The sequence below is a fragment of the Lonchura striata genome, chromosome 10 (genome assembly GCF_050655825.1).
Source record: "Lonchura striata isolate lonStrDom1 chromosome 10, ASM5065582v1, whole genome shotgun sequence".
Lineage (NCBI taxonomy): Eukaryota > Metazoa > Chordata > Aves > Passeriformes > Estrildidae > Lonchura > Lonchura striata.
Genome location: NC_140712.1, coordinates 22,467,664 through 22,495,632, shown reverse-complemented (window position 1 = coordinate 22,495,632; position 27,969 = coordinate 22,467,664). Strand labels below are relative to the sequence as shown.

Genomic DNA, 27,969 nt, shown 5'->3' with positions numbered 1-27,969 from the left:
TCAGGCCAAAATGTGATGTGTTGTGTGTTTTCTTAATGAGAGTGCCTTTCTCTACAGTGTATCTTTAGAAATCTCCCTGTGTTTTGGAGGTTCCTTTGAGGAACAGCCCTTTTCCCAACAAGGGGTTAGAGGGTTTGCTAACCACAATTTTTTACCCAAATGAATGCTCTTATTGTGCAACAGGATGGCACGTACTCTTGCACTCTTTTCCCTGCTTCCTTGTAACTTTTGAACCTACTTCTTACCTACTTTTGGCCAATTTCTGACCAGTTATTCCAGAAGGGAAGCAGTCACTGTGATACCACCCCCTTCTCTTGTTGCAGCTTCCTGGCATCTGGGCAGAAGAACAAGGCTCTAGTGTTGCTCACCACCAAGGGAATGAGTGCTGAGTGGGCTCCACACTCTGTAGACACCAGTGAGTCCACATGAAGGCGTTAAGAGCAGCCCAGCCAGCTCTGCTGGAGACTGCACTTGGTGAGGTGATGCTTCCCACTGCTTTCCAGAAGGAAATCCTGGCCTTAGCCATGCTTTCTGGCCAGGGCAGCCAAGCTGGCAGGCAGGGATGAGCCAGGAACTGCCCTATGTGCAGCAGCAGCTCCAGCTCTGTGCCAGCTGCAGCCCCTAGCATTTCTCCTTCCTCCTGTCTTGTGGTTAGCACAGCACCAAGCTGACCTCAGCCTGACCACAGCCTGTGCAGCATTCCCTCCTTCAGAGCAAAGCCTTGATGTGCTGCTTCTGGTGGCATTTCCTTGCTCCTCTTTAGGACAAAGTTACTCTGAAACAGCAGATTTTTAAAAGGAGGTTTTATTGCCAAATTTCAAAGCTCTTTACAAACAGGAGAAAAAGTGCTGCCTTTCCACGAGCTGCAGCAGCTGCTTTTCAGATCGTCATCCACACTTGCTCACTTGCAAACTCACTTCCTTCCTGTCACAGACATGTAAACTGGTGGCACAGCCCAAAACACAGACTCACACTCCAGCACTCCAAGCTCAGAGGGCTTTCAGGCACAGAACCCCCTAGCCTTAGTGCAGCCAGGAATTAGATGCAAGTTTAAATGCATGTTTAAAGGAAGATTAAAAAAACAAAAGTGCATGGTGGCAGGATGTACACTGAAGATAGGAGTTGCCATAGAAGGCTGGATGTTTTAGGATGAAACTGCTAAATCTATGAGAAAAAATAGTTAAAACTAAGACTCTCTAACATAGCATTTGCAGCAGTAAAGTTACTGGGTGATACAGAGATTCCACTTAAGTTATAGCTATTTACAAGACATAATACAAATCTAGTAAGATCTGTTAGTACAGCATATACAGTAATTAACTGTAGGTTGTAAAATTATTTAATTTGCCCACTTCCTAACAGGTAGAGGGTATTTATCTGTTAGGGTTCCTACTGATGGCTATTCAGTAAAATGTCAGACATTTATTCATTAGAATATTGAGTATAATATAAAAATATACAGTAAATATAAGCACATCCTGTAGGTTTGGCTGTAACAGAGAGGGATGTCTGGGTATTTTTACCAGTGCTTTGCCAGACAAGTATCCACAGAACACACTGCCACAAGAAAACACTGGAGAGAGCAAAAGCATTTGTGTATAAGTTAGGGGACTGAGCTACCCCATAAGCTGTTGTCATTCTCCTGGATTTCAGTGCCAGGCTTTGATTTGCCTGTCCTGAGGTTCAGGAGTGGCTTCAGCTTTGGGATATCAACCTGTACCCAGAGTTTGCCCTGGTTTGTGTATAGTCCTGTTAGTGTGAACTGGGTTTTCCCCCATCTATCTGCTGTTACAGAACTGCATCTTGCAAAAGCCTGCCTGCTCTCTGGAGCTGATGTCCCTCAACTTCCAGTGCACACCAGGTTCTGACAGCTCACATTCATACCACACAGTGTTCGGTAAACAAAAGTGCACATGCAGAAAAATACATTTAGATAGCAGATAGGCACTCAGTATTGTCTGTGTTCTTAGCCCTTGTCTAAGTATGTCTGGAAAGCTGAATATGACCCACAGTTCACATTGAACCCACGGCAGCAAATGGCACAGGTCCAGAGTTTGCTTCAGGCTGTGTGTCTCCAGGTGGGCTTAGGACATTGGAAATTCCTTGGCTCAAAGCAAAGCTTTGTGGCACCCGAGTCCTGAGTGTTCGAGACCATGTAGAACTTTCCACGTGACAGAATAGTAAACTCTCATACAACATCTATGTCTGTCTTGAGAGGGGGACTCACTACCAAAACCAAGGCTAGTTTAATCAAAACAGGCAGAAGCATCAGTTATGGTCACTACCTGTCTTGCTGGCTCCAGATGGTAGAAACCAGGGTATCTGAAAGCCCAAAACCAACCTTTCTGTGCTCATACCTGAAGTACCTATGCCTAGTCTAAGAGGAGGCTCAAATGAAACTTTACCGCTGTTGTGGGTGGTGTTTGCATCCCCCTGCAGAACTGTGGGACCTGGGAAATTAGGAGAAAAAGAAACATATGAGCTAAGAACAAAGTACTGGAAAATGAGAGAAAAGAGTTTAGGTAGCATGTTGCTCCTCAAAACCAGACTGGGAAGATTGCCATTTTCTATGTTTCCAGAGCCTGGCTCAAGAAAAGGAGAAGCCCTCTGGGCTGTCACACAATTCTCCTCAAAACACTTATAGGGAATAGGGGAGAGGGCCCAGCTCGGGTATAGGGCTACACAGTAGCAGTGTAAAGACACGATTTTGTCACTGCTGTAATGACTGAAGACCACAGGAACTGTGGTGGACAGGGGAGACTGGGAATTGTGCTGGAGCCTTCTGCAATGCTTTCCTCAGACCCTTCCATAGCAATGCATTTTTATTTTCATATACTTAAGCCATTGGGACCAGCCCCAAAGTTTTGTGTGCAAAATGCATTTTCCCTCCATGTGTGTAAATCAGAGAGATCTGGGCCAAACCACGGCTCTCAGGCTGGCCAGGACACAGCAGGTAGAGACATGTTCAGTGGGAAGGGGGGGATCTCATCCAGACCCACTGCCTGATGTGCCTGCTCCCATCAGTTACATCCCAAGACAACACTAAGGGAACACACATCCCCAAAGCTGCTTTATGACAATTCCCTAGGAAGCTCCTGGGGATCTCCTGGACACAACTTCTCCAAATGCCTGGCTATTTGTTCCTAACAATGCTGAGGGAATTAAGAGTTATCAGAGAGATATGGTCCTCAATAATCAATGTGTTGTCCTGGTAGAAGACACTTTCACAGGCCAAGTGTAATCTCAATTTCCCTATTAATGAAAAAGGAACAATCAATACTTGCCTGGCAATGATGCTTCGAGACTTGTGTTCACTCACACAGTGCTTAGCACACCTAAAGCCCTGCAGAACCAGCCTCAAAGAGCTTTCATACAGCTGCTCCACATCAGGGACATTACTTGGAGTCAGGAATTGGCCAGTTTGGTTTGCCTCTGTGTGAGGTCACTTTTTAACTGTGGATGTGGTTTTATGAGTATCTTTGGAGAAGATTAAACCGTTTATCTTTACATCCCTAGATGTTACTGGGCCAGGTGGTCTGGGAAACCATGCCAGCAAGTGAACACTGACTACATTTATCCTTAAATGATTTAACTAGGAAAACCATATAGGTGCCAGTGTAATCTGGTATTTGCTTGCCTGTAAATACAGAGAGACAGGGGCTTTTGCTAGAATAGCCATTCTGCTCCTTTCAAAAAATCTGGCTTGGTCTGATTACCAGTAATTTTTAAGGCCTGATCCATTGAAAGGACTTTGGACAGAATCCTTAAAAAGCATTCACATTTTTGAAACTGTTCACTGTCCTGTAACCTTCTGCTGTGCTAAGAGGATTAGAACCAGACTGGTATGTACAACATGAAGAAAGAAAGATGCTATAACTGAAAGCTCAATTCTGCCCCACAAACATGGTGTGTACACAGCAAAACACCATCTTTAAACACTGGCCTAGCAATGGTACAAATCATAAATGCAAATGTTTAGCTTTGATTTTGGAAAAGAAGTCTCTACAGAGTGTGTCAGGGAGCACTTCTCCTATAAAGAGTCACTAGATCCTTTTGCTTTTCTTTCTGTTTCTGTGTTCCTTCTTTTTTCAGTTCTCCAAGACCTTTAATTTCTTGCAAAACTTGTGAAGCTTGCCGAAGCTGTTCTACTGCCTCATTGAGCAATGTTTCTGCCACCACTGGGGGTCCATTCCCCTCCTGGGCCTGTTCCAAACCTTCACGTAAAACCTTCTGCAGAAGCTTTTCTGCTTTTTCCCTCTCATTAGCAACTTTCTCCTCCATTTTAGCTAAGCATTGATGGGGATCCTTTGGGAAACCTTGGCCTGGAAGTGCTCTTTGTTTATTTTTGGAATCAGAGAGCAAGTCTCCCAGAGAAGTACAGCGAAGTTTGAGACCTGAAGTGTTTTCTGTAGAATCTTTCTTCTCAATAGTTGCTTTTACACTTTCCTGGTCTGTTTCTGTAGCTAAGGAAGTCTCTGTCTCTTCTGCTGAAGTTTGCTGTTCCTTCTCGGCTGTGGTCCTCCCATTTCCTTCTTCTGTTTCAGCTGTCGGGGATGTGAACTCTGCTACCTCGCTGGCTGTGATCCCGTTCACTGGGGGCTTGGAGCTGCCAGACTCTTGTTCTTCCCAGACCCCAGCTTCCAGGTCACCATGGCTGGAGTTCTCTGTGGCAAGCATTTTCTCTGGCAACACCTTAGGAGGAACAGAAGGCTTTGAAACATTTGCAGCAGCAATCTCAGTCAGGTTGTCTTTGCCATCATCTCCTGATGATTCCAAGTCTTCTGTCTTTTTGGGTTCAATGGTTGGTTGGTCCCAAGCTACTTTCAGCTTGTCTGGCATGCTCTTAGGAAGTGGAATTGGAGCTTTTGATATAAACCTGTTGCTGACCTCAATGAGGTTCTCCTTGTTCTCTTCACTTGGTGCTTGGGATTCTTCCACATTCTCCTCTGGACTTCCAGAGTCCTCTTCCTTGGCATTTACACTGTCCTTTGATGTGATGCATTCCTTAAGCTTCTTATCTGGAGGCAGTGGAGGAGACAGAGGTTTTTTATGTTCCTGGTCAGGAACATTGTTCTCTGCCTCCTGGTTTTCTTTTGTGCCAGTCGGTTTTGTGGGTGGCATAGGGGGCTTGGGAGTTTCTTTTTGAGGTGGTTCATTGTCACTTTCACTGATAGTGGAATCAAAGGTTGGTGGTCCATTGTCTACTATATCCAGATCTAGTCGCAGGATACCATCTGATGTACACTTGGCAGCCTGAAAAACAAGAGAGAAAGTTTTCAATTTCTATCATTGATCCTGTGTTTCATCCTTTAATTTCATGTTAAAATGCAAAACCCTTGCCACCAGCATGGCAAGCAAGGGGTTGCTGCTTCAAGCTGAAAGAGGTGGGGCTTTTCAGCCAGAAGAAGAGAAGGCTTCAGGGAGACCTTAAAGTCCCTATCAGTGTCTAAGGGGACTTCCAAGAGAGCTGGAGAGGGATTTTTCACAAGACCATAGAGTGATAGGACATGGGGGAATGGCCTTAGGCTGAAAGAGGACAGGTTTAGATTAGATATTCAGAAGAAATTATTCATTATAAGGGCGGTGAGGCCCTGGCACAGGTTACCCAGAGAAGCTGTGGACTCCCCATCCCTGGAGTGTTCAAGGCCAAGCTGGAAGGGGCACCTGGTCTAGTGAACAGTTCTTTGCCCTTGCAGATGATTTTTAAGGTCCCTTCCAAACCAAAGCAGCCCCTGAGTCTAAGAAAAGTGCATAACTTATTTTACTACTTCTTTTGAAAAGACGGTCTTAAAGCCTGTAACACAACAGCCTAATTTCTTGGTTTTCCTGTGGGCGTTAGTGTTAAGCTCTGCTTTTTTATTCTCTGTCCTGTAGTAGTGGGATCCCTCTACCCCCTTCACTTACAATGTGCCCCCACAAAGGCTCACTTTTCTGCTTTTGAGCTTGTCATAAACCAAGTTGATCTTTAGGTTGCTTGGCCAGGGATTGAAATCCTGTCACCTTCTGCTTGCTTCCTCTAACCCCTGGTCATCCTGACCTGACCAGGGCCAAGCCTCAGCTGGTTAAACCTCCTTCAGACCACAGGCTGTGTGCAAATCTCACTAGCAGGGTGGTTTTCCTAAAAAGGATGGACTTAGCAAAGACATTGCAGTGTGTAAGCTCAGTGCCCCACAGGGAGAACCGCAGTGACAGTTCCTGTGTGAGGGAACCCAAAACCACACGAAGGCATAGCTGCAGCCAGGGCCAGGCTCCTGCAGTGCAGAGAGTTTAGTTAAAGGCTCTCTGCCTTTCCAGGCCAGCACAGAGATGAAGGTAAGCTGCCTCCTGGCAGCTTGGCCCTCACCCATCCACACCTGGCCGGCTTTGAACACTGAAAATCCATGTTAATGTCATTTCCTTCATGAATCTGCAGCCAGCAGCCATGATACACATCTTTCTGCAGGCTCTATCCCCTCATTCCTGCTGCTAAATTTGTAAGTCAGTTTCCCCTGATTTTGGCTGAGGGTGAGATGTCTTAGAGGTATTAACCTCAGAGGTATCTTGTGAAAATAGTGATCTGAGCGGGGAAGAGAGATGTTTTTAATGCTCAGGGAAGGGTTCCTCACCTTACTGAACCCATATTAGGCAACAGAATCCACACTTCATTGTTGCTGTGACTTTTGTCATGTTTTCTTCTGCGGTTTTCTGGAGGATGGGAATCTATGATTCATTCTCATGCATTTCTTTGGGAGAGACACTCTCCCTCCATTTCTATGCAAAGTAAAAAGTCTCAAGGTATCATTTTATGCACAAGGGTCATCTGAGTGTTGTGCAGGCACATAAGTCAGAGTCTTGGAAGTCTGAAGAAAGAAGGTTTGATTTAAAAACCTTCCTTGCTTGTGATTAATGCTCTGCTAAAATATCAATCTGTCTGTAGAAACTTTTTCATAAATCATAGGAATCAAACATTAGTAAGAACTCTCCCCTGGAAATGAAATGCAGGTTTGTGGTTTTTTCTTTTTTTTTTTAAAGTGACAGACCCAGAAAATCAGTTAAAAGTAGACAAGTGAGTCTATAAAACTGCCTGGGGGAATAATGTATTCTGTTTCAGACCTAGGGAAGGGCTTGTAAGCTTGAAAGCTCGTCTGCTTTCTCTGGTTAGCTTAATAAAAATACAGCTTCTCCCTGTGGACCATGCAGTTCTTCTACCCTTAGACCACTGTGGCTACAAAATTATCTTTGAAAATAAATATAGGAGCTTCAATCTCTAATGGCTCTGACCAGACAGTGAAACAGCTTATGAGTTATGAAAAGTTAAATATATGGTAAGGTGCTGCAGCAGATAGAGATCTATGGGAACCTGGAGCTTCATTAGAGAGGTGCTGGCACAGTCTTTCCTGCAGGAAGTTGTTTCCCTTGTCAGCTTTCCCCTGGGGTTTGGTACCTGAGTGGAAGGAGCAGCTCTCGGGGATCCCAGCTGGTGGGATGGCCCACTCCATCAGGGTGCACTTACCTCCTTTAGGTGACTTCTCGTGGGTGGCCGACGTCCATGGGACACCTTCACCCTGTCCCGAGTCACATGGTCCAAGGAAAGGCTCTCATCCACTTTCACCTTTAATGGGGGAAGAGGAGGAAAACAAAGAAGAGGGCCATTAATTTCTCAAGATACGTCCATAGTGTTGTCACTGTCACACATGAAATGCACACATGAAGCATTTCACCTCTAGTCTTTACCTCAGAGCTCAATTACAGCCTGCCTGCAAAGCCCTGCATGTATGTGATGGATACTTAAGGTCTCAAAGGTTTGCAATGGCTAAACTTATCTCCACCTAAGAGGCAGGGAAAAAAGGACACAAGGAGCTTTGTCCTCACTGCAGCCTGTGCTTGGACCAGCTCCTGCATCTGGCAGAACACAGCACCAAAACTGCTGTTTCCATCTTAGAGGTGAAAGCTCATTAATAACTGTGACCTGACTGTGAACTATATCAGCAGCACTTTGTTACAGCCCTTCCTTTCCACAGCTCTAATGACTGCAGGACACTGAAGAGAAGGTGTGAGCAGTGACCTGGATTAATTGCAGCTCCAGCTGAATTAACAAATTTATTTCCTGGAATCAGATTGAGAAATCCACTGCCTCACACTCCTAAGGAGGGAGGTTCCAGTGCCCTGACGGATGTTTCTCTGTGCTGGCTCTATGACCATCCACCCACACTGTGATGGCCAAGGGCTGGAGTCTGCTCCCCATGGAGGGGCAGCACCAGTGACCAGGGACATTGAACATCTGTGTGTCCTTGGTACAACAGATATAGCTTTGTACAATAGGGAAGCTGGTGAGGGTGAAAAAGGGATTTAAAGAGAAAAATGGCTGGTATGGCAGAGTGGTTTTACAGCTCCTTCGGCGGAGAACAGATAATCCAAGCCACCTGAGGTCTTGACCCATTAGCCCATGCCTGGCCAGTGTGGAAAAACTTTAAATCTGATGTTTGATCCTTATTGGAATGACTGAGAATTAGAGACTGGATCCCTCTGTAAGGAGGATAACCCCACATCACAGGGCAGGGAGGTGATCCAAGATCCCATCTTGCTGTGCTGCTGAAGGGTGTGCAGAGTTCACTGCCCACTGTACCTATATGCTTTTGCCCTCTGCTGAAAAAAAGCAAAGTCCAACTTGTAAGAGTTTAGACCTCTAGCACTGTATCTACACAAGTTAGCCCTTTTCTCAAAACTTTTACTCAGTGCTTTGGTTTCCTTTGCTAAACAGCTTTGCTGATTTCCTTGTCCCTCCTTACCCTGCTCGTTTTTTCTTGAGTCATTCCCATGGTGGTTTCGTTAATTTCCTTTCAGTTATGAAAAACCTGCAGAAGAGATGCTGCTCCTTTGGTTTAGCTCAGGGCTGATTTACAAACTAAGAGGCAGCAGGGCAAGGTTAAACAGACTCTAGATTGTGCAATTTTCATCCTCCCCTCTGTACAGCAGGATGGGAGGAGAATTTGAAAGTGCAGGTGTGCTGCGGCCAGCTGAGAGGCAGACAGGTTTGGCCAGGGCCATGGAGTAACTTTCCACCAGACTTCTCTCCAGATTGCAGGCAGAATAGCTGGTGGACTGAGTCACTTCAGACTTTTCCAGTCCTGAAGACTGGGCTATATCCTAACCAAGTACCTCCATTTCCAGGCTGCTTGGTGCTGTAGACCATGGCAGTGTGGGGAAGATGAGTCTCTCCAGGCTGCATCCCAGCTCTGCACAACTCAGTGCTGCTGCTGCTTCTCTGCACCAGCTGCTTCCATTGGGAGAGGCAGACTCCCAGAAATCCTCTGATCCCAAGCTCTGAAGGGAAGGAACCTGCCCTATCTTGCACACCACCTTTCTCTTTCCTTGGACCATGGCTGGCATGCAGGAAGGATGGGGAGAACAGGAGTTCAGGCAAGTTCTGTTTTTAGCTAAAGGAGCCATGAATAAGAACAGATACAGAAACACAGGAGTTTGAAAACTGTTTCTCTTACCTCATCAAATACTTTGTTTTTGCCTCTATTGATCCCTTCATTAAGAGCTTTTATCCACGATTCCTTTTCTTCCAAAGTTGGAGCTTGAAATTTGATATCATGAACCTGCAAGAGCAGAGAGAGAATTTTTGGCTGAGCATTCCTTTTCAGGACCAGAGGTACCTCTGGATCACTTCAGTTTCTATATAACATGCACTTCTAGCTTGTGTTTAAACTACAGATTCCTTTGTGCTTTGGCATAGCTCCCATGAACAGGATTTTGTTATGCTGGACAGCTTTTTGTTGTAGTTTTATTTTGGTAACTACTAAAGTAGTAAAAACGTAAGTTTCTCCCTTCTGCAAAACACTTGGAATAGCTCTTGGAGCATCAGTGGAGTACAGCAAATGCACACACTGCAGAGAGTCAGACTGGAAGTCCAAGTCATACTGGCTGGTTCAGATGAAGTAAAACAGTTTATCTCCCACTTCCTCCAGAATACCAGGAATGGGAAGGCTGCATGCAGTGGGTTCTGCCTGCTTCCCTGTTCCTGTGGCTCTGCAGAACAGAACTGATACTGGTATGTGGGGCACTGACATTGGCTGCTCTAACCCTGATCCAGCTGGGCACAGACACGATGAAGCTTAAGAGCAATGTAAGTGCAAAAATTCACCATATCTTTTTCTGTTTGCAAATGAAATCCAGCAGTGAACACTGCAGACAGGCACTCTCTGGGATCTGAAGAGCTGCCCCAAGAAGAAGGGAAGAGCTGGCCATATGAGAGGGAACTGGCAAGAAGTATGGGTCCCAAATAAGGAGGGAGGATGGGTGATTGTATCGCCTGTCTTCCAGCCAGTCAGCTCTTCCCTTCCTCCAGGACAGCCCCATGGCTTTGCTCAGTGTTTCCAATCTCTTCTTGCCCACAGCAGTGACAATAGGCAGGGTGTTATTTAATTCACTGCTGTTTTCTCTGATCACCTCACCAGTATTATGTAGCTTTGCCCCAGAGTACACTCCAGGTGAGAGAAATATCATCCTCACCTTACAAGAGGCTCCATGGCAGACCAGCTGGGACCCACACAGCTCCATGTGGTGCCCTAATCCACACTGCACAGGTACACAGGAATACTCCTGTGCCAAAGGACACCAGCAACATTGCAAAATGAAGCACTTAAAAGTTAGACACTCCTATTGTTTCTGGGCTGCAGGGATGTCAGCCTGCTGTGTGTGCTACTCCTAGCACCGTCCCTAACAACAGGGTGGCACTTCTTACTGAGTTATTCCATCATGTGTTTTATCCTCCTGGGTCAATATGTCTTATTGATTTCACTCAGCTCCAGCCCTGCCCTGAAAACAGAATTACTGATTCCCCTGACAGTCTTTTTTCTTTCCTGCTTATCACTAGAGTATCTGGGGAGCTTCACATATTCCTTTTCAGGGCAACTGAAATTCCAGGTGGAGAAGTGAGCTCCAGAGAGGCTTGTTCAAAACACAGCCTCATGGGGGTTTTGCCTGGAGCAGTTTTTTGGGGGTATTTAACATCCTATAGGTACTCTGCACTTTCCCATTACCTTCAAGAGCAGTTGTAGCCTCAACCCTTTTTCTAAATGAGGCCCCACATTCCAAAATCACAGCAGTGTCTATATAAAACAGGGACTATATTAAATGATGGGGACAAAGCTAACGGTGACTGACAGTCAAGTGCTCTTAGCAGCTCCCTGTTCATGGCACAACAAAGCAGCAACTGTTCTGGGTCTCAGCAACTTCTGAAGGGACCATCAGAAATTCTGCAGAACTAAAGCCTGATCTCCTTACACCCGCTCTTGCTGTTAGAAACCAACTGTTCTTCCTTTCTGTATTTATTTCTCATGCCAATGCCATGGATTTACATCACAGCTGCCAAGTGCCAGACACTCACAACCATCATGGCAAGCAGGGAGTTAAGGAGTAATTTGGGGAAAGATTCTTTATTTGATCAGTTTGCCATGCCTTCCTGAGAGCTCAGAGGGGAGGTTAGGGCCTGACCCACAGCCCTCTGGAAAAAGAGCCCTTTGTCTGGGAAGCAGAAGAGCCACTCTAACCAGGGAATGTAAGTGAAGGCAAGGCTCCAAAACAGAGCGACGGCCAGATTTTGTTTTGGTCCGAGCTGGCCTGGTTTTGTATGTGCTTAAAAACTTTTTTTGTTTGGAAATGATTTTGCCCCAAAGCTTTGTGATTATAAAAGCTTATGAGAAAGCTCTACTTGTGAGCAGCTGAGCTGCTGCACTGCCTGGCAAAGACCTGGCAGCCCGCACCAGGGTTTAGAAATCTCCATACACGTTGTTCAGGGGAAGGATTCCTGCCTCCCTTCAAGCTTCCTCTTCCAATGCCACTTTCTGTGCCTCATTCCAAATAAAGCCTCCCAGATTGTGACTAAGCACTGGTGTCAGCAACTCTGTGGCAGAGCAGAGAGAACCTCAGGGGGGTAGTTCCTCGTTAATGAGAAGCTGAGATGTCCCCCTGGCATGCAACCCTTTGCCATCAGTGCAGATCCAGTGGATGGCGAGAGAAAGGGACTCATGGTGGCAGCAGAAGGGAGCTGGGTGAGGGAGGATGAGCAGCACAGTGGGACCCACAGGGCAGTGTGGGCACTGCCAGCCTCGTGTTGCTGCAGCTCTGCTCCCTGATTGCACAGCTTCCTGGGGCTGTGACACAGAGGTGCAGGTTCCTCCCAGTGCCCAGGTATCCTAGAAATTTTTTCTCTCCTTTTTATAAGACACCTACAGACACCAAGGCAGAGTCAGGCTGCTGGGACTCAGAGGCTCATGCTCAGGCTGCTGCCAGCCACAGCCTCTTTGCTGCCTTTCAGTCCCTGGTCTGTCTGCATCCATCCTCGGCTCCTATCCTCGGCCAAAGCACTGGGGAGAGAAAGCTCACCCAAATGGGATGGGAGCTCTCTGTAAAGAAGGAAGCTGCAGAGGAGAGACAGAAAGAAGCTGGTCTCAGTCCTGCCTGTCACTGGGACTCCCAGGCTCTCAGCAAACAAGGAACAAATTAATTTATTTTGTCTGTATCTTTACTCATTTGAATATTTACAGATGCCAGCAGATGCATCTAAGGATGGATATTTCCCACAAAACATTAAGCAGGGTCTGCTCTCCAGCAGGAATTTAAGGCAAAGAGTCAGTGACAATATGAGAGGACAGCAGGCAGGGTAACACATTTGCACTCCTTGCTAAGCCAGCTGAGGCTGAGTCACGCCATAAACAACAGGCTGGTGTGCCAGGAAAAGCTGTCATGGCCAAACCTAGTGACCATTGTAAGCCATGAATGCAGGCTACACAATTTACTGACAGTTACTCAGAGCACAGCACAGCTCCTGCTGAATCACTGCCGAGACGTCAGGCAGCAGGAGCTCCCACACGGATCACTGTCTGTGACAGCAGCGGGCACCAGCTCCCTCACTGCTCCTTGTCCTCCCTGAGACATCAGTCTTCTCCAGCACTGACAGGCTGATGGCAATGCCAAGCCTGCTTTCCAGGAATGAGAAGTGTTCCTGGGGTCAGTCTGTTGTACCTGTGCTAAGTCATTTAATAGACAAGCTCTGGAGAGCTTGTAGCTGCAGTTTAAGACTGCTACCAACACTTTTTCTTTGCTGAGGAATTCTGCAGATCTGATGCAGAGGTAGGTGACACAAACCCGTGCTTGGTCCTTTTCTGTTCTAGTGCAAAGCCTGGTAGGGCTAGGCTAAACTGGACTGTGAATTGCCTGTGAATTGCTGGTGGGGATGTGTTCCCTTCTGCTGACTTTTGGTACAGGATGGTCACCTCCAGCAGAAGCTGCAGCAGAGTTAGGTCAGTAACATCTTAAACTACCAGGAGTGCAGCAGAATCTATCTGCCAGGTTGGAGGTCATTTCTTGCCTTCTTCTACATGATTTTGTCAGGTTATGTAACATGAAGGGGAAAGGAGAAGACAAGGGACTCCCTGCCTATGACAGGGAGGTTGGAACTAGGTGATCTTCAAGGTCCCTTTCAAACCAAACCATTCCATGTTTCTATGAGACAATTGTCAGAGGATTCTGGTGGTTTTCTGTAGCTGAACCAAGAGCTACATCATCCCTGGGAACAATGCAGCATCTCAGCCAGACTGGCAGACCCCAGGAGCAGACTCCCCCCAAACCTCACTGCATTCAACTGCTGCTTCCAGGCTGGGCCCCTGATGAAGGCAGTTCCAGGTACCTCAAAAATGGATGGAGGGAAAAATAAGCAATGGAAGTTTCCATCCATGACCACAGGTGCAAGGATGCCTGAGGAGCTGCAGGACTTGCTGGTGGACTCTTTCCTTACCACCACCCTCTTCCCAATATTAATACTTCCCTGAAGCTGAAGCTTTTCAGATCCACTGAGCACCAGACTTGTGCCAGTCTTGGTAATTTTCAGAGTTTACACCAAGCATCATTTACAGTGCTTTTCTGCATTGTGAATAGTACATTTTAAAGTCTCCAGGCCAAGGCTACTGCCCTTTCTTAGAAGCTCAGCTTTCTGCATCCAAAAGTTTTCCCTTAATTGCTGTGGATGGAATGAAGTATTTGAGATTTCTAAGCAGAACAGGGCTTTTGCACACTGCCAGCTTCCTTCACTGAAGAATTAAAGCTCAGGGGGCAGTGCTTTCTTTCAGTTCCTTACTGGTGCAGGCGTGTGACATGCTCATATTGTCACAGTTTAACAAAAATGTCATCCTTGTCAACAGGCCAAGCAAAATCTTGGGTACATTCATCAACAACCAGTGTTTAGCAGGACAACTTATTTATTCAGGTGCAACTTCAGCTGCAGAGTAGTTTTAACTGACTGATTCATCTCTGCTCAAAAATATCCCATCCAAGATTTAAACTGGGATTCCCCTGCAACTAAACCGGGCTGTATTCAAGATTTGTGCACTGAAACAGAAATGGCTTTTCCTAGCTTGTTGCTAAGTCCCTCAAACTCATTCTTCAGCATAATGTTCAGGAGAGAGAGTGAAAATAAAAAAACCCTAGCAAGATGTGGCAGGGCTTGGCAAGCTGGCTCACAGGGTGATTTTAAACTGTGGATGGCAGCAAGCCTCCCAAATGGAAAATGTTTAACTGATATATATCGCCACAGCTGCGATTTCAAAACAGAAGAAGGACAGTTGTGTACGTTGGCCTCCTAATTGAAGCCTGTGCTAACATCTGCCAAAGTATGTTGTGTGTCAACACCCTCACCAGATTCCCAGCCAAAAGAAGGGTGGGAGGGGAGCCACAAACAGGGAACTTTTCATTTGTAAAAGCCCTTCCTTTCACCAAAAGAGCCTTATAAAAAGTAGCCTCTATCTAGGTCTCCATTGAATCAGTGGCATGAAAAACAGGGTAGCTGTAAACTTGCCAGCATGCCAAAAGGATGAAGTTACCCTTTTGGGCACAGTTTGGGCATATTTTTCTCCTAGCAAGAAATGAAAGGTTTAGGAACACATCTCACACCCTGCATTGATTCATGGAGCAGTGCAGAGATATATGCAGCTATTACACAATTCTCTCAGTAAAATTCTGGTAGATAATACCTGTTCCTACCAGCTGCCCATCTCTGAGCACACAGGGTATTATTGGCCTCCCTGGGAATAGGTGTACACTTAGAATCATAGAATCCTAGAATCATTTGGGTTGGAAGAGAAAAAACATCTGGTTCCAGCCCTCCTGCCATGGACATGGACACCTTCCACTATTCCAGGTTGCTCCAAGCCCTGTCCAACGTGGTCTTGGACTCTTCCAGGGATGGGACAGCCACAGCTGCTCAGAGCAGCCTGTGCCAGGGCCTCACCACCCTTGCAGGAAAGAATTCCTTCCTAATGTGTTCTGGGCTCCAGCGCTCTGCTGGAGCTCACTAGCCCAGGGTTCTGGGGCAGGAAAGTCCTTGTTTTGTTGTTTTGAATGAAGTTTAGCACAATGGTGCTCTGAACTCAGCTGGGGTCTTATTACATGAATAAACACTAAGTGACTGGAGTGAAAGAATAAGCAACAGTGACAACAAGGACCAAACAATCTCCATTTATTTAAACAAAATGGAGATAGGGGAATGCAGCAAGTTGGTACTTGTGCCTGTTCACGTTCTTATGGAAATGAATGTGTTTTGTCCCTCAAAATTTCTCAGATTTGCACGGGGAGATTTAGTAAGAACTCTAAGGCCAAAAAAATCACATTGAAATTAGAAGGCAAAGTGCGATACCCCGAAGTAACCATGAAGAATTCTAGCCCATAAAGATGCTGAAATGGATAGCATGCAAGTAGGAGCTAAGGAGAACATCGAAAGATGTGTCGTGATGATGAATACAGATAGGAAGTAAAGCAGGATGTCTTTGCATACACCCAGTGCTCAGATGAATGTATAGTCTCTTTGCAATGCCAGTCTGGTTTTTAACTTTTGGATCTAACCAGATGCTGTGCAGGAAGTTGCAGATGTAGGGTTTCATGAATTCTGCAAAATAAATCTTTTCTCCTGGGAAGTGTTTGGCTGCAAGTAAATTTGCACTGGAGTTTCTCAGATCAATGGTTCTAACTCCAGGAACTGTCTCAGTACATGGATTGGAATTATTGATTTCACTGGACTTGGGCAAAACTGCAGCATCCACATGTGCTCAGAGGACAAGGAGGAACCATAGGGAATGATCTAACAAGTACCACTTCTTAGGGTGTACTGGAAGAAAGAAAATGCTAAAGCAGGAAAAAAAAAAAACAAGAGGAAAAGGTCGAGCCACAGGAAGACCCTTTCCCCACACAACAAGAAAGAAATCTACATGACAGTGGCTTTCCTTCTTACACAATGTACACCCGTCACAGCTACAGGCCATTTCTCCCAGCTGCCAAGGAGCTCAGTCTCAGAGCTTTTCATCTGCTCTGGGTACAGCTGGCTGGAACTCACTTTGGAGTTAGCAAACTCGAGGGTGATGAGAAAGGCAATCCTACCTTCTTACCCGGGGAGCGGATTAAAATGAAACGATTTTTCCTTTTTAGTAGTGCACGCAGCTCCTGGCACTTGTCATAACTCTCCAGTTCCACTGTTTCTATGCACTTCTGTTCATCCTGCAGAGAGGGAAGGAAACATTATTATGAAGAGGAGGCATTGAAATAAATCATAGATCATCAAATTCTGCATTTCTTCCCTTTGCAACTGTCTAAAAGTTCTTCTGCCTTAAAAATAACCTGCATGCAGCCAGAAAGCCCCATAAAGCAGGCTGGCATCTCATTAAGAAAACACCCTGGTCTTTAAGCTAGAGGCCTAGTGGTCCACAGTGGCTGAGCAAATAACAGGCTGGGGACAGTAACACCAGCTTCTGTCATTGCTGTTGGCCTCATCCAGGGATCTGCAGCCAGAATTGACACTACCTCCATCCCACAATGAAAGGAGGAGATGTGATTCTGCTTCTTCACAGGGAAGATGACACAAGCATCACGATGGTCCAAACAGCCTCCTCAGGAAGCCTGAGCCAGAGCAGGGATAAGAGGGGAGCCCTGTTGCAACACTGAGCTGGGGCAGACTGGTCCTCACATCACAAAGGTCAGCAGGAGCCATGTGTGATGGACACAGCCCTCTTGCAGCCACACTCTGAGCTGTCAAAACGCTTAGGATTGGAAATACAGCCCCATACAGCCAGCAAAACTGTCTGGGCCAGCATCTCAGTGGGGAATATTTATCTCTGGAGTATCTCCACTGATGACTGCCGGCCGCGATCTTGGCTCATTTCTCCCAGTAACATAACTAAAATTCCACACGTGGTGCGTGGCTCAGTTCAGCTGCAGAGCACCATCCCTAATAGGAATTGCAGCGTAACACTGCGCAGATAATATTCATGTCTCAGTATCCCAGCAGAGACCAAAGCTCCTTTTTGCTAAGCACAAATGAGCAGTGAGAATCTCAGAGCAGTTCTTGCCAGTGAAGTGCTACAGTCAGCATGGCTCATGAACCTCTCAGTACCATCCTGAATTAAAATCCTTGGCCATAACCACCCCCAGCTCAGGATCTGCTCCCAAGGCAGCTCCTTGTGCCCGTATGAGTTTGTATTTAGCAATTCCTGTAGCGGAGAAGGAGGTGTGGGATGAGGAAACATGTCATAGCCAGGAAGCTGCTGCGTGGCTGGAGGCAGGGAATGGAGAGTTCAGAGGGAAGTGGGCTGCGGGGAATTTCCTCCCTTTACCACTTGACATTTAAGTCGCTGTGCAGAACTCAGCCTGCATTTCAGTTTTTTTAACCCTCCTATCTGGGGATGGGGTCCTGGAGAGCTGATGCCAATACACAAAGCAAGTCCTGAGCCACCGAGGGACGTCTGGATCTAATTTAGGTTTATTATTTTAATGACATTACTGTTTATTTCATTTAACACTGAGTAGGTGAATGTGAACTGGGAAAACGCATACTAGGAGAAGGAGATTAATCCTGCCCAAACCTAAAACCCAGCCGATAAAATCCTGCTGACGCTACTAGGCCCTTTGAAGGCTCCTGCTGCAATCCTGGTATCGCAATGTCACTGCAAAAGGACAGGGATGGAAATAATAACCCCTCCGCGGCCAACAAATGACAGAGAAGGGTGAGGTCAGGAATACATGCCTCGGGGATGGGTGATCTCATCCTGGCCTTCGGAGGAAGACCGCCCACGTTACAGCCCTGCCGCACGGCCGGTGCAGCTCCCAGCTCCTTCCCTGGGCTCAGGATGCAGAGAGCTCCGGCAGCACTCTGAGCAGAGACCAGCCCCAAGCCTCCTGCCAACCCTCCCTGCTCTCAAGAGCGCTTCTGTCCCCAGCAGAGCCCCTGTCACCCTCTTTGTCCATGCCACCCGTCCTGCCTCTTGGAACTCTTCACCGTGCAAGCTGTGCTCCACTTCCTAAGGGCTGTGGAACACCAAGCTGGGGAACAAGGGGACTTGGCAGGGTGGAGAGTTGTGGTTTTGCTGTGAGATTGCCTCTTGCCTTCAAGCTGCCTGTCTTTTCCCTGGAGAGGCTTTGGGGACTGTGACCTGGCCAGGGAACAAGGGCAGAGAGGATGTGGACATGCAGGACACTGTCTCCCAGAAACACCTTGACTGTTGAAGCTATGGCTCCTTCATCTCAAGGACCTGAACTTTTCAAGTGAGTTATCCTCTTCAGGGAAAGCAGGTAAGAAAGCAGCCAGAGAACTATAAAAACTCCATGTATGAGGCAAAGGAAAAGCATCTGAGTTCAGGGAGCACCAGAATGGGGCTTTTGTCTATGTTTTACCCTTGGCAAGCAGCCATCCCCACTCTGTGAGCCTACCTGGGTCACAAAGAGATCCTTTATGTCTGTCCTGCAACACTAAGATACAGAAAAAAGATCCAACCCTGATGCAGGTCCCCAGGTCCCTTCAGCTTCCTGGGACCTGGAGGACACTCAGCACCATGCAGAAACAAGGTCACTTCCAGAGTCCTGCCCTGACACATGTTCTGGATAAGCCCAATCCTGGTACAGAACCCTTACATTCATGATTTAGTGCAGAAAAACTATTCCATTAACTCTTCATGGAGCACATCCTGTGACAAACATATCTGTGTCTATTGGCTTGGCCCTTAAGAAGAAAGTTACTGAACACCTGGACATATTAATGCATATGCTTAACCGAAGAATCACACTTGGTAAACAATTTCCTTAATGAAAAGTTTATAAAAAGGCGGGGGGAAAGATTCCCTGCAATTTTTATTTATATGAAGGTGTAATTCCCAGCAAAAACCTCCTCACTGACACACACTCAGGGGCTGAGACCCTCCATTCAGTGTAAAATGTTTAGACCTGAAATAATATATTTCTCTATTTAAGGCTCTCAAAGTGTTTTAACAAATCAGTTTTGGGTATACCTTGCTATCACTTTATCAGGGGCAAAATGTAGATGTTAAGTGTCCATTTCTTGAACACCAAGTGGATCCTCTGGTCTCTAGAATCTAGTAGGATTTTTCCCTGTCAAATAATACACTTACAAAGAAAACCTAAAACAAGAAGAAAACAAGTCTAAGCACTAGCTGCACTGTTTAGGGGGTAAAAAAAGTCCAAACTCAAGACTGATGCTTTCTAATCCATAAAGTGATAACATTGATCTGTCTAGCCACCCTATATAGAATTGCCTGGTCTTCAGGCAGAAAAAAAAAACAACTCTGTAGGTTTTTTTATTCTTGCAAGAATATGCAGAGACAAGAAGACAAGAAACCTCACTACAAAATAACCCACTTAGTTCTATGTTGACCTGCACAGCAGTTTCTTGGGATCTGAGCACCCTGTACTTGCATCAGTGCCTCCTTTCCTGACATCTGGGTATGGAATATACAAACATCTTGCTTAATTGCATCTTCATTTAGGTGAGGGTACAGATGCAGGGTGCTGTAAATGCAGGCACAGCAGAGAAGAAATGCATCCCCCTTCACTCTCCATCCACTGAAAGAAACCCGAATCCGTGTGGGATGACTTTCATTCACCCCATCTGCTCCAGGTAACACAATAGGCATTTGCCATTTCCTTCAGGAGGTGGCTCTGCTTTTAACCAAACCCAAAGCCTGACTAGCAGGGAACTTGGGGAACACATTCCCAGGGCAGGTCAGGAGCACATTCCTGGAGATTGCTACTGATAATGATATATGGTATTTGTGTGCTACTCAGACTATACTTTCCAGCAACACTGTACAATGTATTTGTCTCTATCTCGTGTTGGCCGTCCCCTCTGCTCTTGTTTTGCACCTAAACCTCAGCTACAAGTGCAGCCAAGCTCATGCAACTGCATCAACGAGGTGGCCTGCATAGGAAACAACTGCTAAAGGCAACATTAGCAGCCCTTTGTGAAGGGGTGGACACGGGAGGGACTGAGAAAAGCACACTGAGTCCAAGGCACTGCTCAGTTCCTGGAAATCTGATGGGCTCAGACCAGCTGAAATGCTCAGCCTCCTGCCTGCCCACATGGAAGCTGACCCCCCTATTTAACCCATCCAAGTCTAATTCAGCATACATATGGAGATATGCCTTTTATTCCTGTTGCCTGAGGTTTTATCTCCTTTCCTTTTCAGCAAGCACTGAACAATCCCATTTGTAAATGTTTCAGTCAGAGGATGGTCTGGAATGTTGTGTCCTTCTCCAGGGTCACATAGAGCAGATATGTGGAGAACTTCCAGTGGGAAAAATGGCACCTTGAACTCCAGAAATGCAAACCACCATAGCACACTGCACCACAGATTCTGCCTAGACATCAACCCTTCCCATCTCAAAAACTTAGTTTCCCATTAGTAAGATAGAGACAGCCACGCTGCCCTGACTCACATTAAAGGAAGATAAATACAGTAATAAACATGAACTGCCTCAATTCTGTTGCAACAAGACCCCTCCTGAGTGCAGAAAATTGCCATTTCCTTTGGTTTCCCTGTAGTAAGTCTGCACAATCACATGTTATCCTATTGTGCTACCAGATAATTTTGCAGCAATTTCCTCTCCTAAGACATTTGACTTCACTGTAAGCCAGTTTAATAGCCTATAGATATTAACATGATCCCTTATTTACAATAATGGGACCTTGCAGCTACTGTAGCTTACAGATGCAATTTATTACAGGATGTTACCACAATCCACAGGCTACCAGAAAACATTATGCCTGGTTGTTACAAATGCCATTTTCCTTCTTGAGATAATAAAATAACCCTTTAAATGATTGGGATTTTTTCCTTCTTCTGAATGCCTGTGAAAATTAATCTTACTTTAAAAGCCTCCTTTTCCCTCGTGGTAATGAGAGCCTTCATGTATCTTGTTTTTAAGGGCATGCCCTTTAAAAAAAACCTACGTCATGTTTATAGATTTTGAATCTTCGGGTTCCTGAAGCTTCAGCTGGAGTCAACAGGTGTCCAGGGCACTGGGAAATGATCTACAGAGAGTCAACAGTTTGCAGGACCAGGCTGCATCCCTCTGGGTAAGAGAACCCCCCCTTGCTTTTCCTGCCTTCTGAACTGCTCATCACCTGACATTGACTTCTCCTGTCATTATTCTTGCACTCTTCCTGACATTTCACAGCTAAGAACAAATGACACCAGAAAGCTTTGGGATTTGGGAAGAGCAGGAGTGTTCAGCATAAGGGAAGAGGTAGTACCCTTTAACCTAAATTGTTATAACAAATTTTCTTTATTAGGCAAGAGTATGTTTTTAAAAAAGAGAACTGAACTGTCGGTCCTGTTGTTCCTGAAACCACTGCAGCAATGCAGCTGCTGAAACATTTCCCCATTCTTCTTCCCTTGACACACTGCACATGAAGTTTTACATGATTTTGCTTTTATATCGTCCTGATGCCCACAAATGACCCAGATCCTCTTGGGCCAGACACCTCACAGGCACGTGGTGCTTGTGCAGACCACAGTTCCCCACCCTGCTGCACACACAGGCCAGCACAGGGCTCAGACCAACCCATCCCTCATCTCAAACCTCTCTTGGTGTAGTTTGTGCTCTGCACTCTCATTTCTAACTTTTGGGGCAAACTCTGCTCTTGCAGAAGCTGCTTCCAGCCCAAGAACAAGGCTTGACTCAGGACAAAGCCACCTTTGCATCCTGGCAGGACCAGCCCTGCCCTTTTCATTCTTCTTGCCTGAAAATGCAGGACAGATTTGGCTTGGCTCTTACTCCTCATTTGTCTGGAAACAGCTCTAAGTGTGGCCATGAACTTAAGGCATGAAGTTTATTAGGGAAATCCAGGATGAGGCTCCCAGGGGTCCTTTACTCAGAACTGGCTCAAGTAAAGGGAATAGATGAGCCAAATCCAGACTGTCCATGCTTAAGGAGGACAGCAAGCACTCACAACCTCACTCTGCATCCTTCAGTGGCTAAAAGAATCCCTGAAGAGTCTGGCTGGCAACAATTTGAGCTGCTTGAGGGGTGCCAAATGGCTGTAGGGTTGCCTGCCATCCTCTCAAGTGGCAGGTGGGACATCAGCCTGCTACAACCACTTTTATCCTTCAAAAGCCAAAACCTCATTGCACATATCCTGCTTCCACCCAAAGCTTTACACTGTTCACCTTCTCACAGGATGTCCTGCCCCCTATTTTTTTATTTTGGCAATGGCTCTGTCAAAATATTCAGTGGCTAAAATATTTATAATATGTAATCTATTTAAAATGCAGCTGCCGTCTCTTTTACAGTGTTTACCCTTCCTGGAGATAACTGGAGAAGCCCTTTCAGAAGGGATGGGCTGGAGGAAAGAGTAAAAAACACAGGGACATGCATGTGTCCCCAGGGGCCTGCTCCTGCCCCTCATTCAAGGCCATTAGCTGTGACCATACCTCATCCTCGTAGACCACGAGCTGTGTTTTCCGTAGCTGGATGTAACGATCCTTCCACAGTCCCAGGAGCCCCCCGCTGCTTTTTTTAATCCAGCCATATTTCTCTGCAGTTGGAGCACACTTTGGTTTCTCTGAGACTTCCTCCTTTGTATCCTGCAAGGACAGAAGGCATAAGGAGTTTCCATCATCAGAAAGCCAGCCCAGAGAAGATTTGGTACCCACCAAACGTGGTCCCTCCCCACTACATCACAACAGGAGACTGACATCTTCCAGAGGAAAACTCAACCAGCTCCCACAGGACTGACCCCAGCCATCCCTGGAGACACTGCTGGGATGGCAACAAGTCCACCTTGCTCCTCTGCTCCCCCAGGGGCTCTGCTTCTCTCTGGGAAGGTACTCCTTGCTCACTCGTGCACCAAGTGCACCTTGAGAAAGAGCAGCCTCCTCTCCTCTTTGCTCCTCCAGCTTTCTGAGGAATCCCAGCACAATGGATTCTTCTGGAATCAGTAGCAACACTTATATTTTAGTCCAAGGCCACTTCTGCAAGCTTTTCTTCCAGGCATCTATGCTTGGTCACCATCCCCAAACCAACTCCTGTGGGCAAATCCACAGCATGAGGGACAGGACTTCACCACATCCACATTAAAATGTTCCCAGAAGGTTGAAGATGAAAATTTTCCTCCTCTCCAGCGCACTGGAAGAGCCTTTGCAAAGGCTGGATCCCTGCACCCCTCCCTTGGAGCACCTTGCTGCCCCCCACACCCCATGGACCCCTCAATAAGCCTCTTTTCCTGGAGCAAGGCAAGGAGAATCCCCCGCTGAGCCAAATCCCCTTACACAATCACCTCACCAACCTTGTGATTTGTGAGGAGAGGCCAAGCCCAAATCCTCCAGCCTCCTCCCAGGGACCCCACTTCCCCCAGACTTAGTTTTCTCCATGTCTCCAAATGTAATAGCAGCAATCCTGCTGCAGAGAGCTGGCACACAAAAAGAGGGTGTGTGACAAGCAAGAGAGCCCCAAACATCCCAAAATGGCCCTCACTGCACAAACTGGAGCAGCTGAAGCTCAGACATCTTGTTTCATAACATGAGAAAATCCCAAGTGCATGGAACAGTCAGAGCTGGACACTCCCACAGCCAGGACAGAGCAAGTGTGTATGGACAAGCTTCAAAAATTTGGAGGAGAGCCTTGCTAAGGAATCTGGTTTCATGCACCAAACTCCCACTGAACACACCCTTGGACAGCAGCTTTTATCAGGGTAAGCTCTTATTCCAAAGAGGGAGCTCGCACCCATGAAAAGAAGAAAAACATCTTAAACACCCCATGCACCCACATTTATTCTGACCTCCACTAAGATCTGGAAGAGGCTGGGCTTTGCCGGTAGGCTTGGGTGCAAACTGGGAACATGAAACTCAAATAAACTGTTTCACCTAAAAGAAAATTGGGCTGAAACCTCTAACAACCTCGATGCCTTTTGTAGAAGTTATTTCAGTTATACTGAGCTGCATCTGAAATGGCCACAATACAGGATGACTGAGCATCAAAAAGTTTTCCGGGAAATGGAGGGACTACATAGCGTGTTTTTTTTTAAAACTTGACTTTTTAGGTTGCCAGGAAGTTGCATTCAGCTGAGATCTGCGACTTCAGCAAACATCAATTCCTGCACAAATGCAGACCTGCTGGTTTCCTGATTGAGAACCCTTTTGATGTCATTTTTAGATAATTGGGCATGGACTTTAACCTCCCTCATAGCACTTGTGCATGGATGTAGCTGTATGAAGAGTTTATTCAAGTGAGTCCAGACCAACAACTGCTAAAATGTTTTCACTCTTTAAGGCTTTTTTTGCTTGGCAGGTGAATTTTTGCTGGGCTTTTTTTTCCCCATCTGGCAAAAAGGCTGAAGTCACATGGTAGATATGTCTATCCATGCTCTGCTCTGCAGAGCAAAAGCTACATTGGTTTTAAAATAAAAGTATCTCTGTGAAGACACAGCACCTAACATCTACCTCTGAAAAACAACAGAGGCTCATGTTGGCACCTCTGTACAAGGCACAGCAGGGGCAGAGCTGGTTTGGAGTCTGGCTCTCCAGCCTTTCAGGGACTGCATCTCTCCTCCTTGGCACTGCAGGCATGCCTTGGAGCTCCCCAGATCAGGAGCCTTGCTTGGAACCCCTGCCTGAAAGGAGCCATGCCTGGGGGAACCCCCCATCCCAGGCAGGACTTCCTGCTGTGCCAGCCCCCGGAAGCATCCACACAGAGGATCCATGACTCCAAACCTCACCTGAGCAGCCCAGGAGAGGGAAGGTGAGGGAAGGTGCAATGAGATGGAGAGTGCTGGTCTCAGCAAGTGACAGCAGCCAAAAGCAGAGGGCTCTGCCCCTTGCACTGCACAGGAGTCACCTAAGCCTGAGCTGCCTTCTCCAGTCCCTGCTACAAGTCAGATGTGAGGGGTGAGATCCAGCATCACAGAGATGCTGAGCTGCTGAGCTCTGGGTCAGCAGCTTCCCCTTCACACGTACCCAGCACATCCCACAACAGAGGCAGGTGCGGTAATGTCTCACCTGCGGCTTAAGGACATAAAAACCCCAGATGATTCAACTGCAAACTTTGTTCCTGCAAAAGCAAGAAGAGTCTCAGAGATGGTGCCTGACATTTTTGCAGATTATTTTTATGCCAGCTCTGCCCCAAATTGGCAATGGGAGGTTGGGCAGGGAGGGGCACCAGCAGCAGGGCATTGTGTCCATCCTGTGTCCCCTGTCTGCAATTCCACAATTAAAATGGGAACTTGACACAAAGACATGAGCTACTGTTGTTAACTCAGCTATATATGAGCATTCTACAAGAAATATTCAGAATATTCAGATATCCTTTCTGGGATGTTCTTGGGCTGGATTAATTCTTGTGGTAATTCCATTACAAGAAGCCCCCTGACATCAGTCAAGTGAGCCAGTGTAAATGAAAGAACCAAATTATCCCAATGCCAGCTCAGGCCAAAGGCATCACTCCCAAAACCAATTAGTAAGAGCCATTTTTGCATTTTATATCATGGTGGCATTATAAGTGAAACACAAGTTACACTCCTTCAGCTTGGTTCAGTCTCACATTTTGCAGCTCAGCAGAGAACCCGAATCAGACAAGATGGCTTTTTATTTAACAACTAGGCAGTTTTTTCTCTCCTCCCCTGCCCTGTATTTTATGGGCCCACAAACCCACACAATCTTCATGTCTTCCAACAAAACAAACCCCCATGAGTTGAATCACAGTGCTTTTAAAGTTACACAGAGCAGAGAAGTGCCTTAGCCAGTTACATCAACTTCATTTCAATCAAGCATCTTATCACACACTCCCTTCTACCAAGGTGCTGATGAACAACTCCCAGGAGACAACCTGCATCCCCACACATCCACTCTTTTACTCCCTTTCTGCATTAGCTCCCAAACCTTGCTGTTAGCACTTCCACTTCTCCCCAGCCTGCTGGAGCAGAACAGATTGTTCCACTGGAAACAAAATGCTCAGATCCACGTGGAACTTGGGGAACTGCCTCTGACACCCCTTCTACAAGCAATCCTTGGAGGACTCATGTATCACTAAAGAAGAGAAGCCCGTGAGACGGCCAGCCAGCGCTGGGGTAAGTGTGAAGCCCCTTTGGCCGGTGGCTGCCAGCTGGAAGCAGTTTCTCTGCTGTGGATTAATTTCATGGATGCCAGCAGATAATAACAACTCTCAGTCACTACCAACTTGGGCTGCTTTACTGTCTCCCTGCTGTTTTAAAACAGCTTTCATTCTTGCCACAGAATGTTGGGAGCTGAAATAAGGGGGTGTGAGGGGGGAGAAACAAGCCACAGCTACAGGGATCGCATGTACCAGACAGAGCCTGAAGTCCTCCGGCAGTCCGTCCTACCGGGAGCTTTCTTTGTGCATGAGCAGCAAAACCTCATCCAAGGAAAGGAAGCAGCAATAATTGCGTGGCCAGACGAAGGGAGAAAGCGACCTGTTTAACTTGCCAACAAATTTGTGGCATCTTAATCAATCCTCACAGAGATGGATTATTGGGGTGTCTGATCCCGTGGACATGAAAACCGTGTGCGGAAGAAGCATCGAACTGCCCTTCTCCGAGTTAAACCCGTCCCAAACAGAAAGGAGGAGCAGAACAGAAGTGAGGAAGGCTGGAGGTGCGTAGACATGTCCAAGCTGGCGATTCGAGCCAGGCCGGGCTCCAGCAGGGCAGGACAACACCCCAGCGGGAGTCACTCGGGATGGCCCGAGCCCGCGTGGAACCGGCCCGGCCGTGCCAGCGCCGGCCGAGCCCGGCAGCCCCTCCCGGCCGGGTCCAACATCCCGAGGGCTGCGGGGATGCGCTGCCGAGGCTCTGCCCGAGCCGCTCCGGGGGCTGCCAGCGATGGGGAACCCCCCGCCCGTCTCCTTCGCCGTCCCGCGGGGCAGCGGGGCCGGGATGTCCCAGCGCCGGCCAACACCCGAAAACACCCCGAAGTGGCCGGTGCGGTCCGGCTGCCCCGGCCGGCCCGGGGATCCCCGCTCCCGGGGTCACCCCCGCTGCCCGTCCCGCTCCCGGCCGGACTCACTTGCTCCATGGCTCCTCGCCGCCCGCTCAGGGGCTCGGCCGCCGCCCCGCTGCCCCGCTGGGCTCCGGGCGGACGGTCATGCCGGGCGGGCCGGGGGTGCCGGCCCGGGCCCCGCCGCTCTCCCTCGGCAACAACTTCTCGGGGAGCCGGAGCGGCGGCGGCAGCAGCACCACCGGGTTTCCGGCGGCTCCGGCGCTGCCAGCGAGGAGGCGGGGATGCCCCCGCCGCCGGCCCCGGCCCCGCCGCCGCCTGGCCCGGCCCCCCCGCCTGGCCCGGCCCCGGCCCCGGCCCCCCGCCAACAACGGGGGGTGGGATCCCCCGGGACGGGCTGGGACCGAGCCCAGGGCAGGGGCGGAACGGGGTCCCTGCGGTCAGACGGCGGCTACGGGGTGGGACATGGACACTGGGCTGGGCAGAATAGCCAGGGATGACAGGATAACCGGAGCGGGACATGGCGTTTGGAGGAGGAGAGATACCCCGGGGTCGGATAGGGTCATTAGGGATCCGGCAAAACTCCCGTGGTGGGACAATGTCTGTGAAATCGGAGGATCTCTGGAATCAGAAGGCCCCCTGTGTCTGTCGGGGACCTCAGGGTCCAATAGGATCCTCAGGATTAGGAAGGGTCCCCGGGGGT

General features: G+C 47.6%; 2 protein-coding genes across 3 annotated transcripts in view; one reads left to right on the top strand and one right to left on the bottom strand.

Moving 5' to 3' along the window:
- Positions 1 to 783: 783 nt before the first annotated feature.
- Positions 784 to 27,496, bottom strand: PLEKHO2 (pleckstrin homology domain containing O2). 2 transcript variants are annotated; one of them, XM_021552602.3, is made up of 6 exons: positions 27,336 to 27,496; positions 22,752 to 22,904; positions 16,414 to 16,530; positions 9,480 to 9,584; positions 7,493 to 7,591; positions 784 to 5,253 (listed from the first exon to the last, which is right to left on the bottom strand). In XM_021552602.3, exons 1-6 carry the CDS (start codon positions 27,342 to 27,344, stop codon positions 4,015 to 4,017), a joined length of 1,722 nt encoding a protein of 573 aa, XP_021408277.3. In that variant the 5' UTR covers positions 27,345 to 27,496; the 3' UTR covers positions 784 to 4,014. The 2 variants fall into 2 exon arrangements, with proteins under 2 accessions (XP_021408277.3, XP_085445092.1); XM_085588966.1 differs by lacking the exon at positions 27,336 to 27,496 and adding an exon at positions 23,606 to 23,776.
- The window catches only part of PCSK6 (proprotein convertase subtilisin/kexin type 6), a 53,772-nt gene continuing 51,049 nt past the window's right edge, over positions 25,247 to 27,969 (top strand). Inside the window, exon 1 of the mRNA XM_085588965.1 lies at positions 25,247 to 26,924. The gene's annotated coding sequence lies outside the window, so the exon portion shown is untranslated. The remainder of the gene's footprint in view (positions 26,925 to 27,969) is intronic.

Excerpts from the sequence above, each read along its gene's own strand:
- PLEKHO2 (XM_085588966.1), bottom strand. The coding sequence starts at position 23,776 with ATGTTTGGGGCTCTCTTGCTTGTCACACACCCTCTTTTTGTGTGCCAG. Across the intron at positions 16,531-22,751 it reads TCGTGGTCTACGAGGATGAG|GATGAACAGAAGTGCATAGA; the intron begins GTATGGTCACAG and ends CCCTCTCTGCAG. Across the intron at positions 7,592-9,479 it reads AAAACAAAGTATTTGATGAG|GTGAAAGTGGATGAGAGCCT; the intron begins GTAAGAGAAACA and ends CCCCCATTAAAG.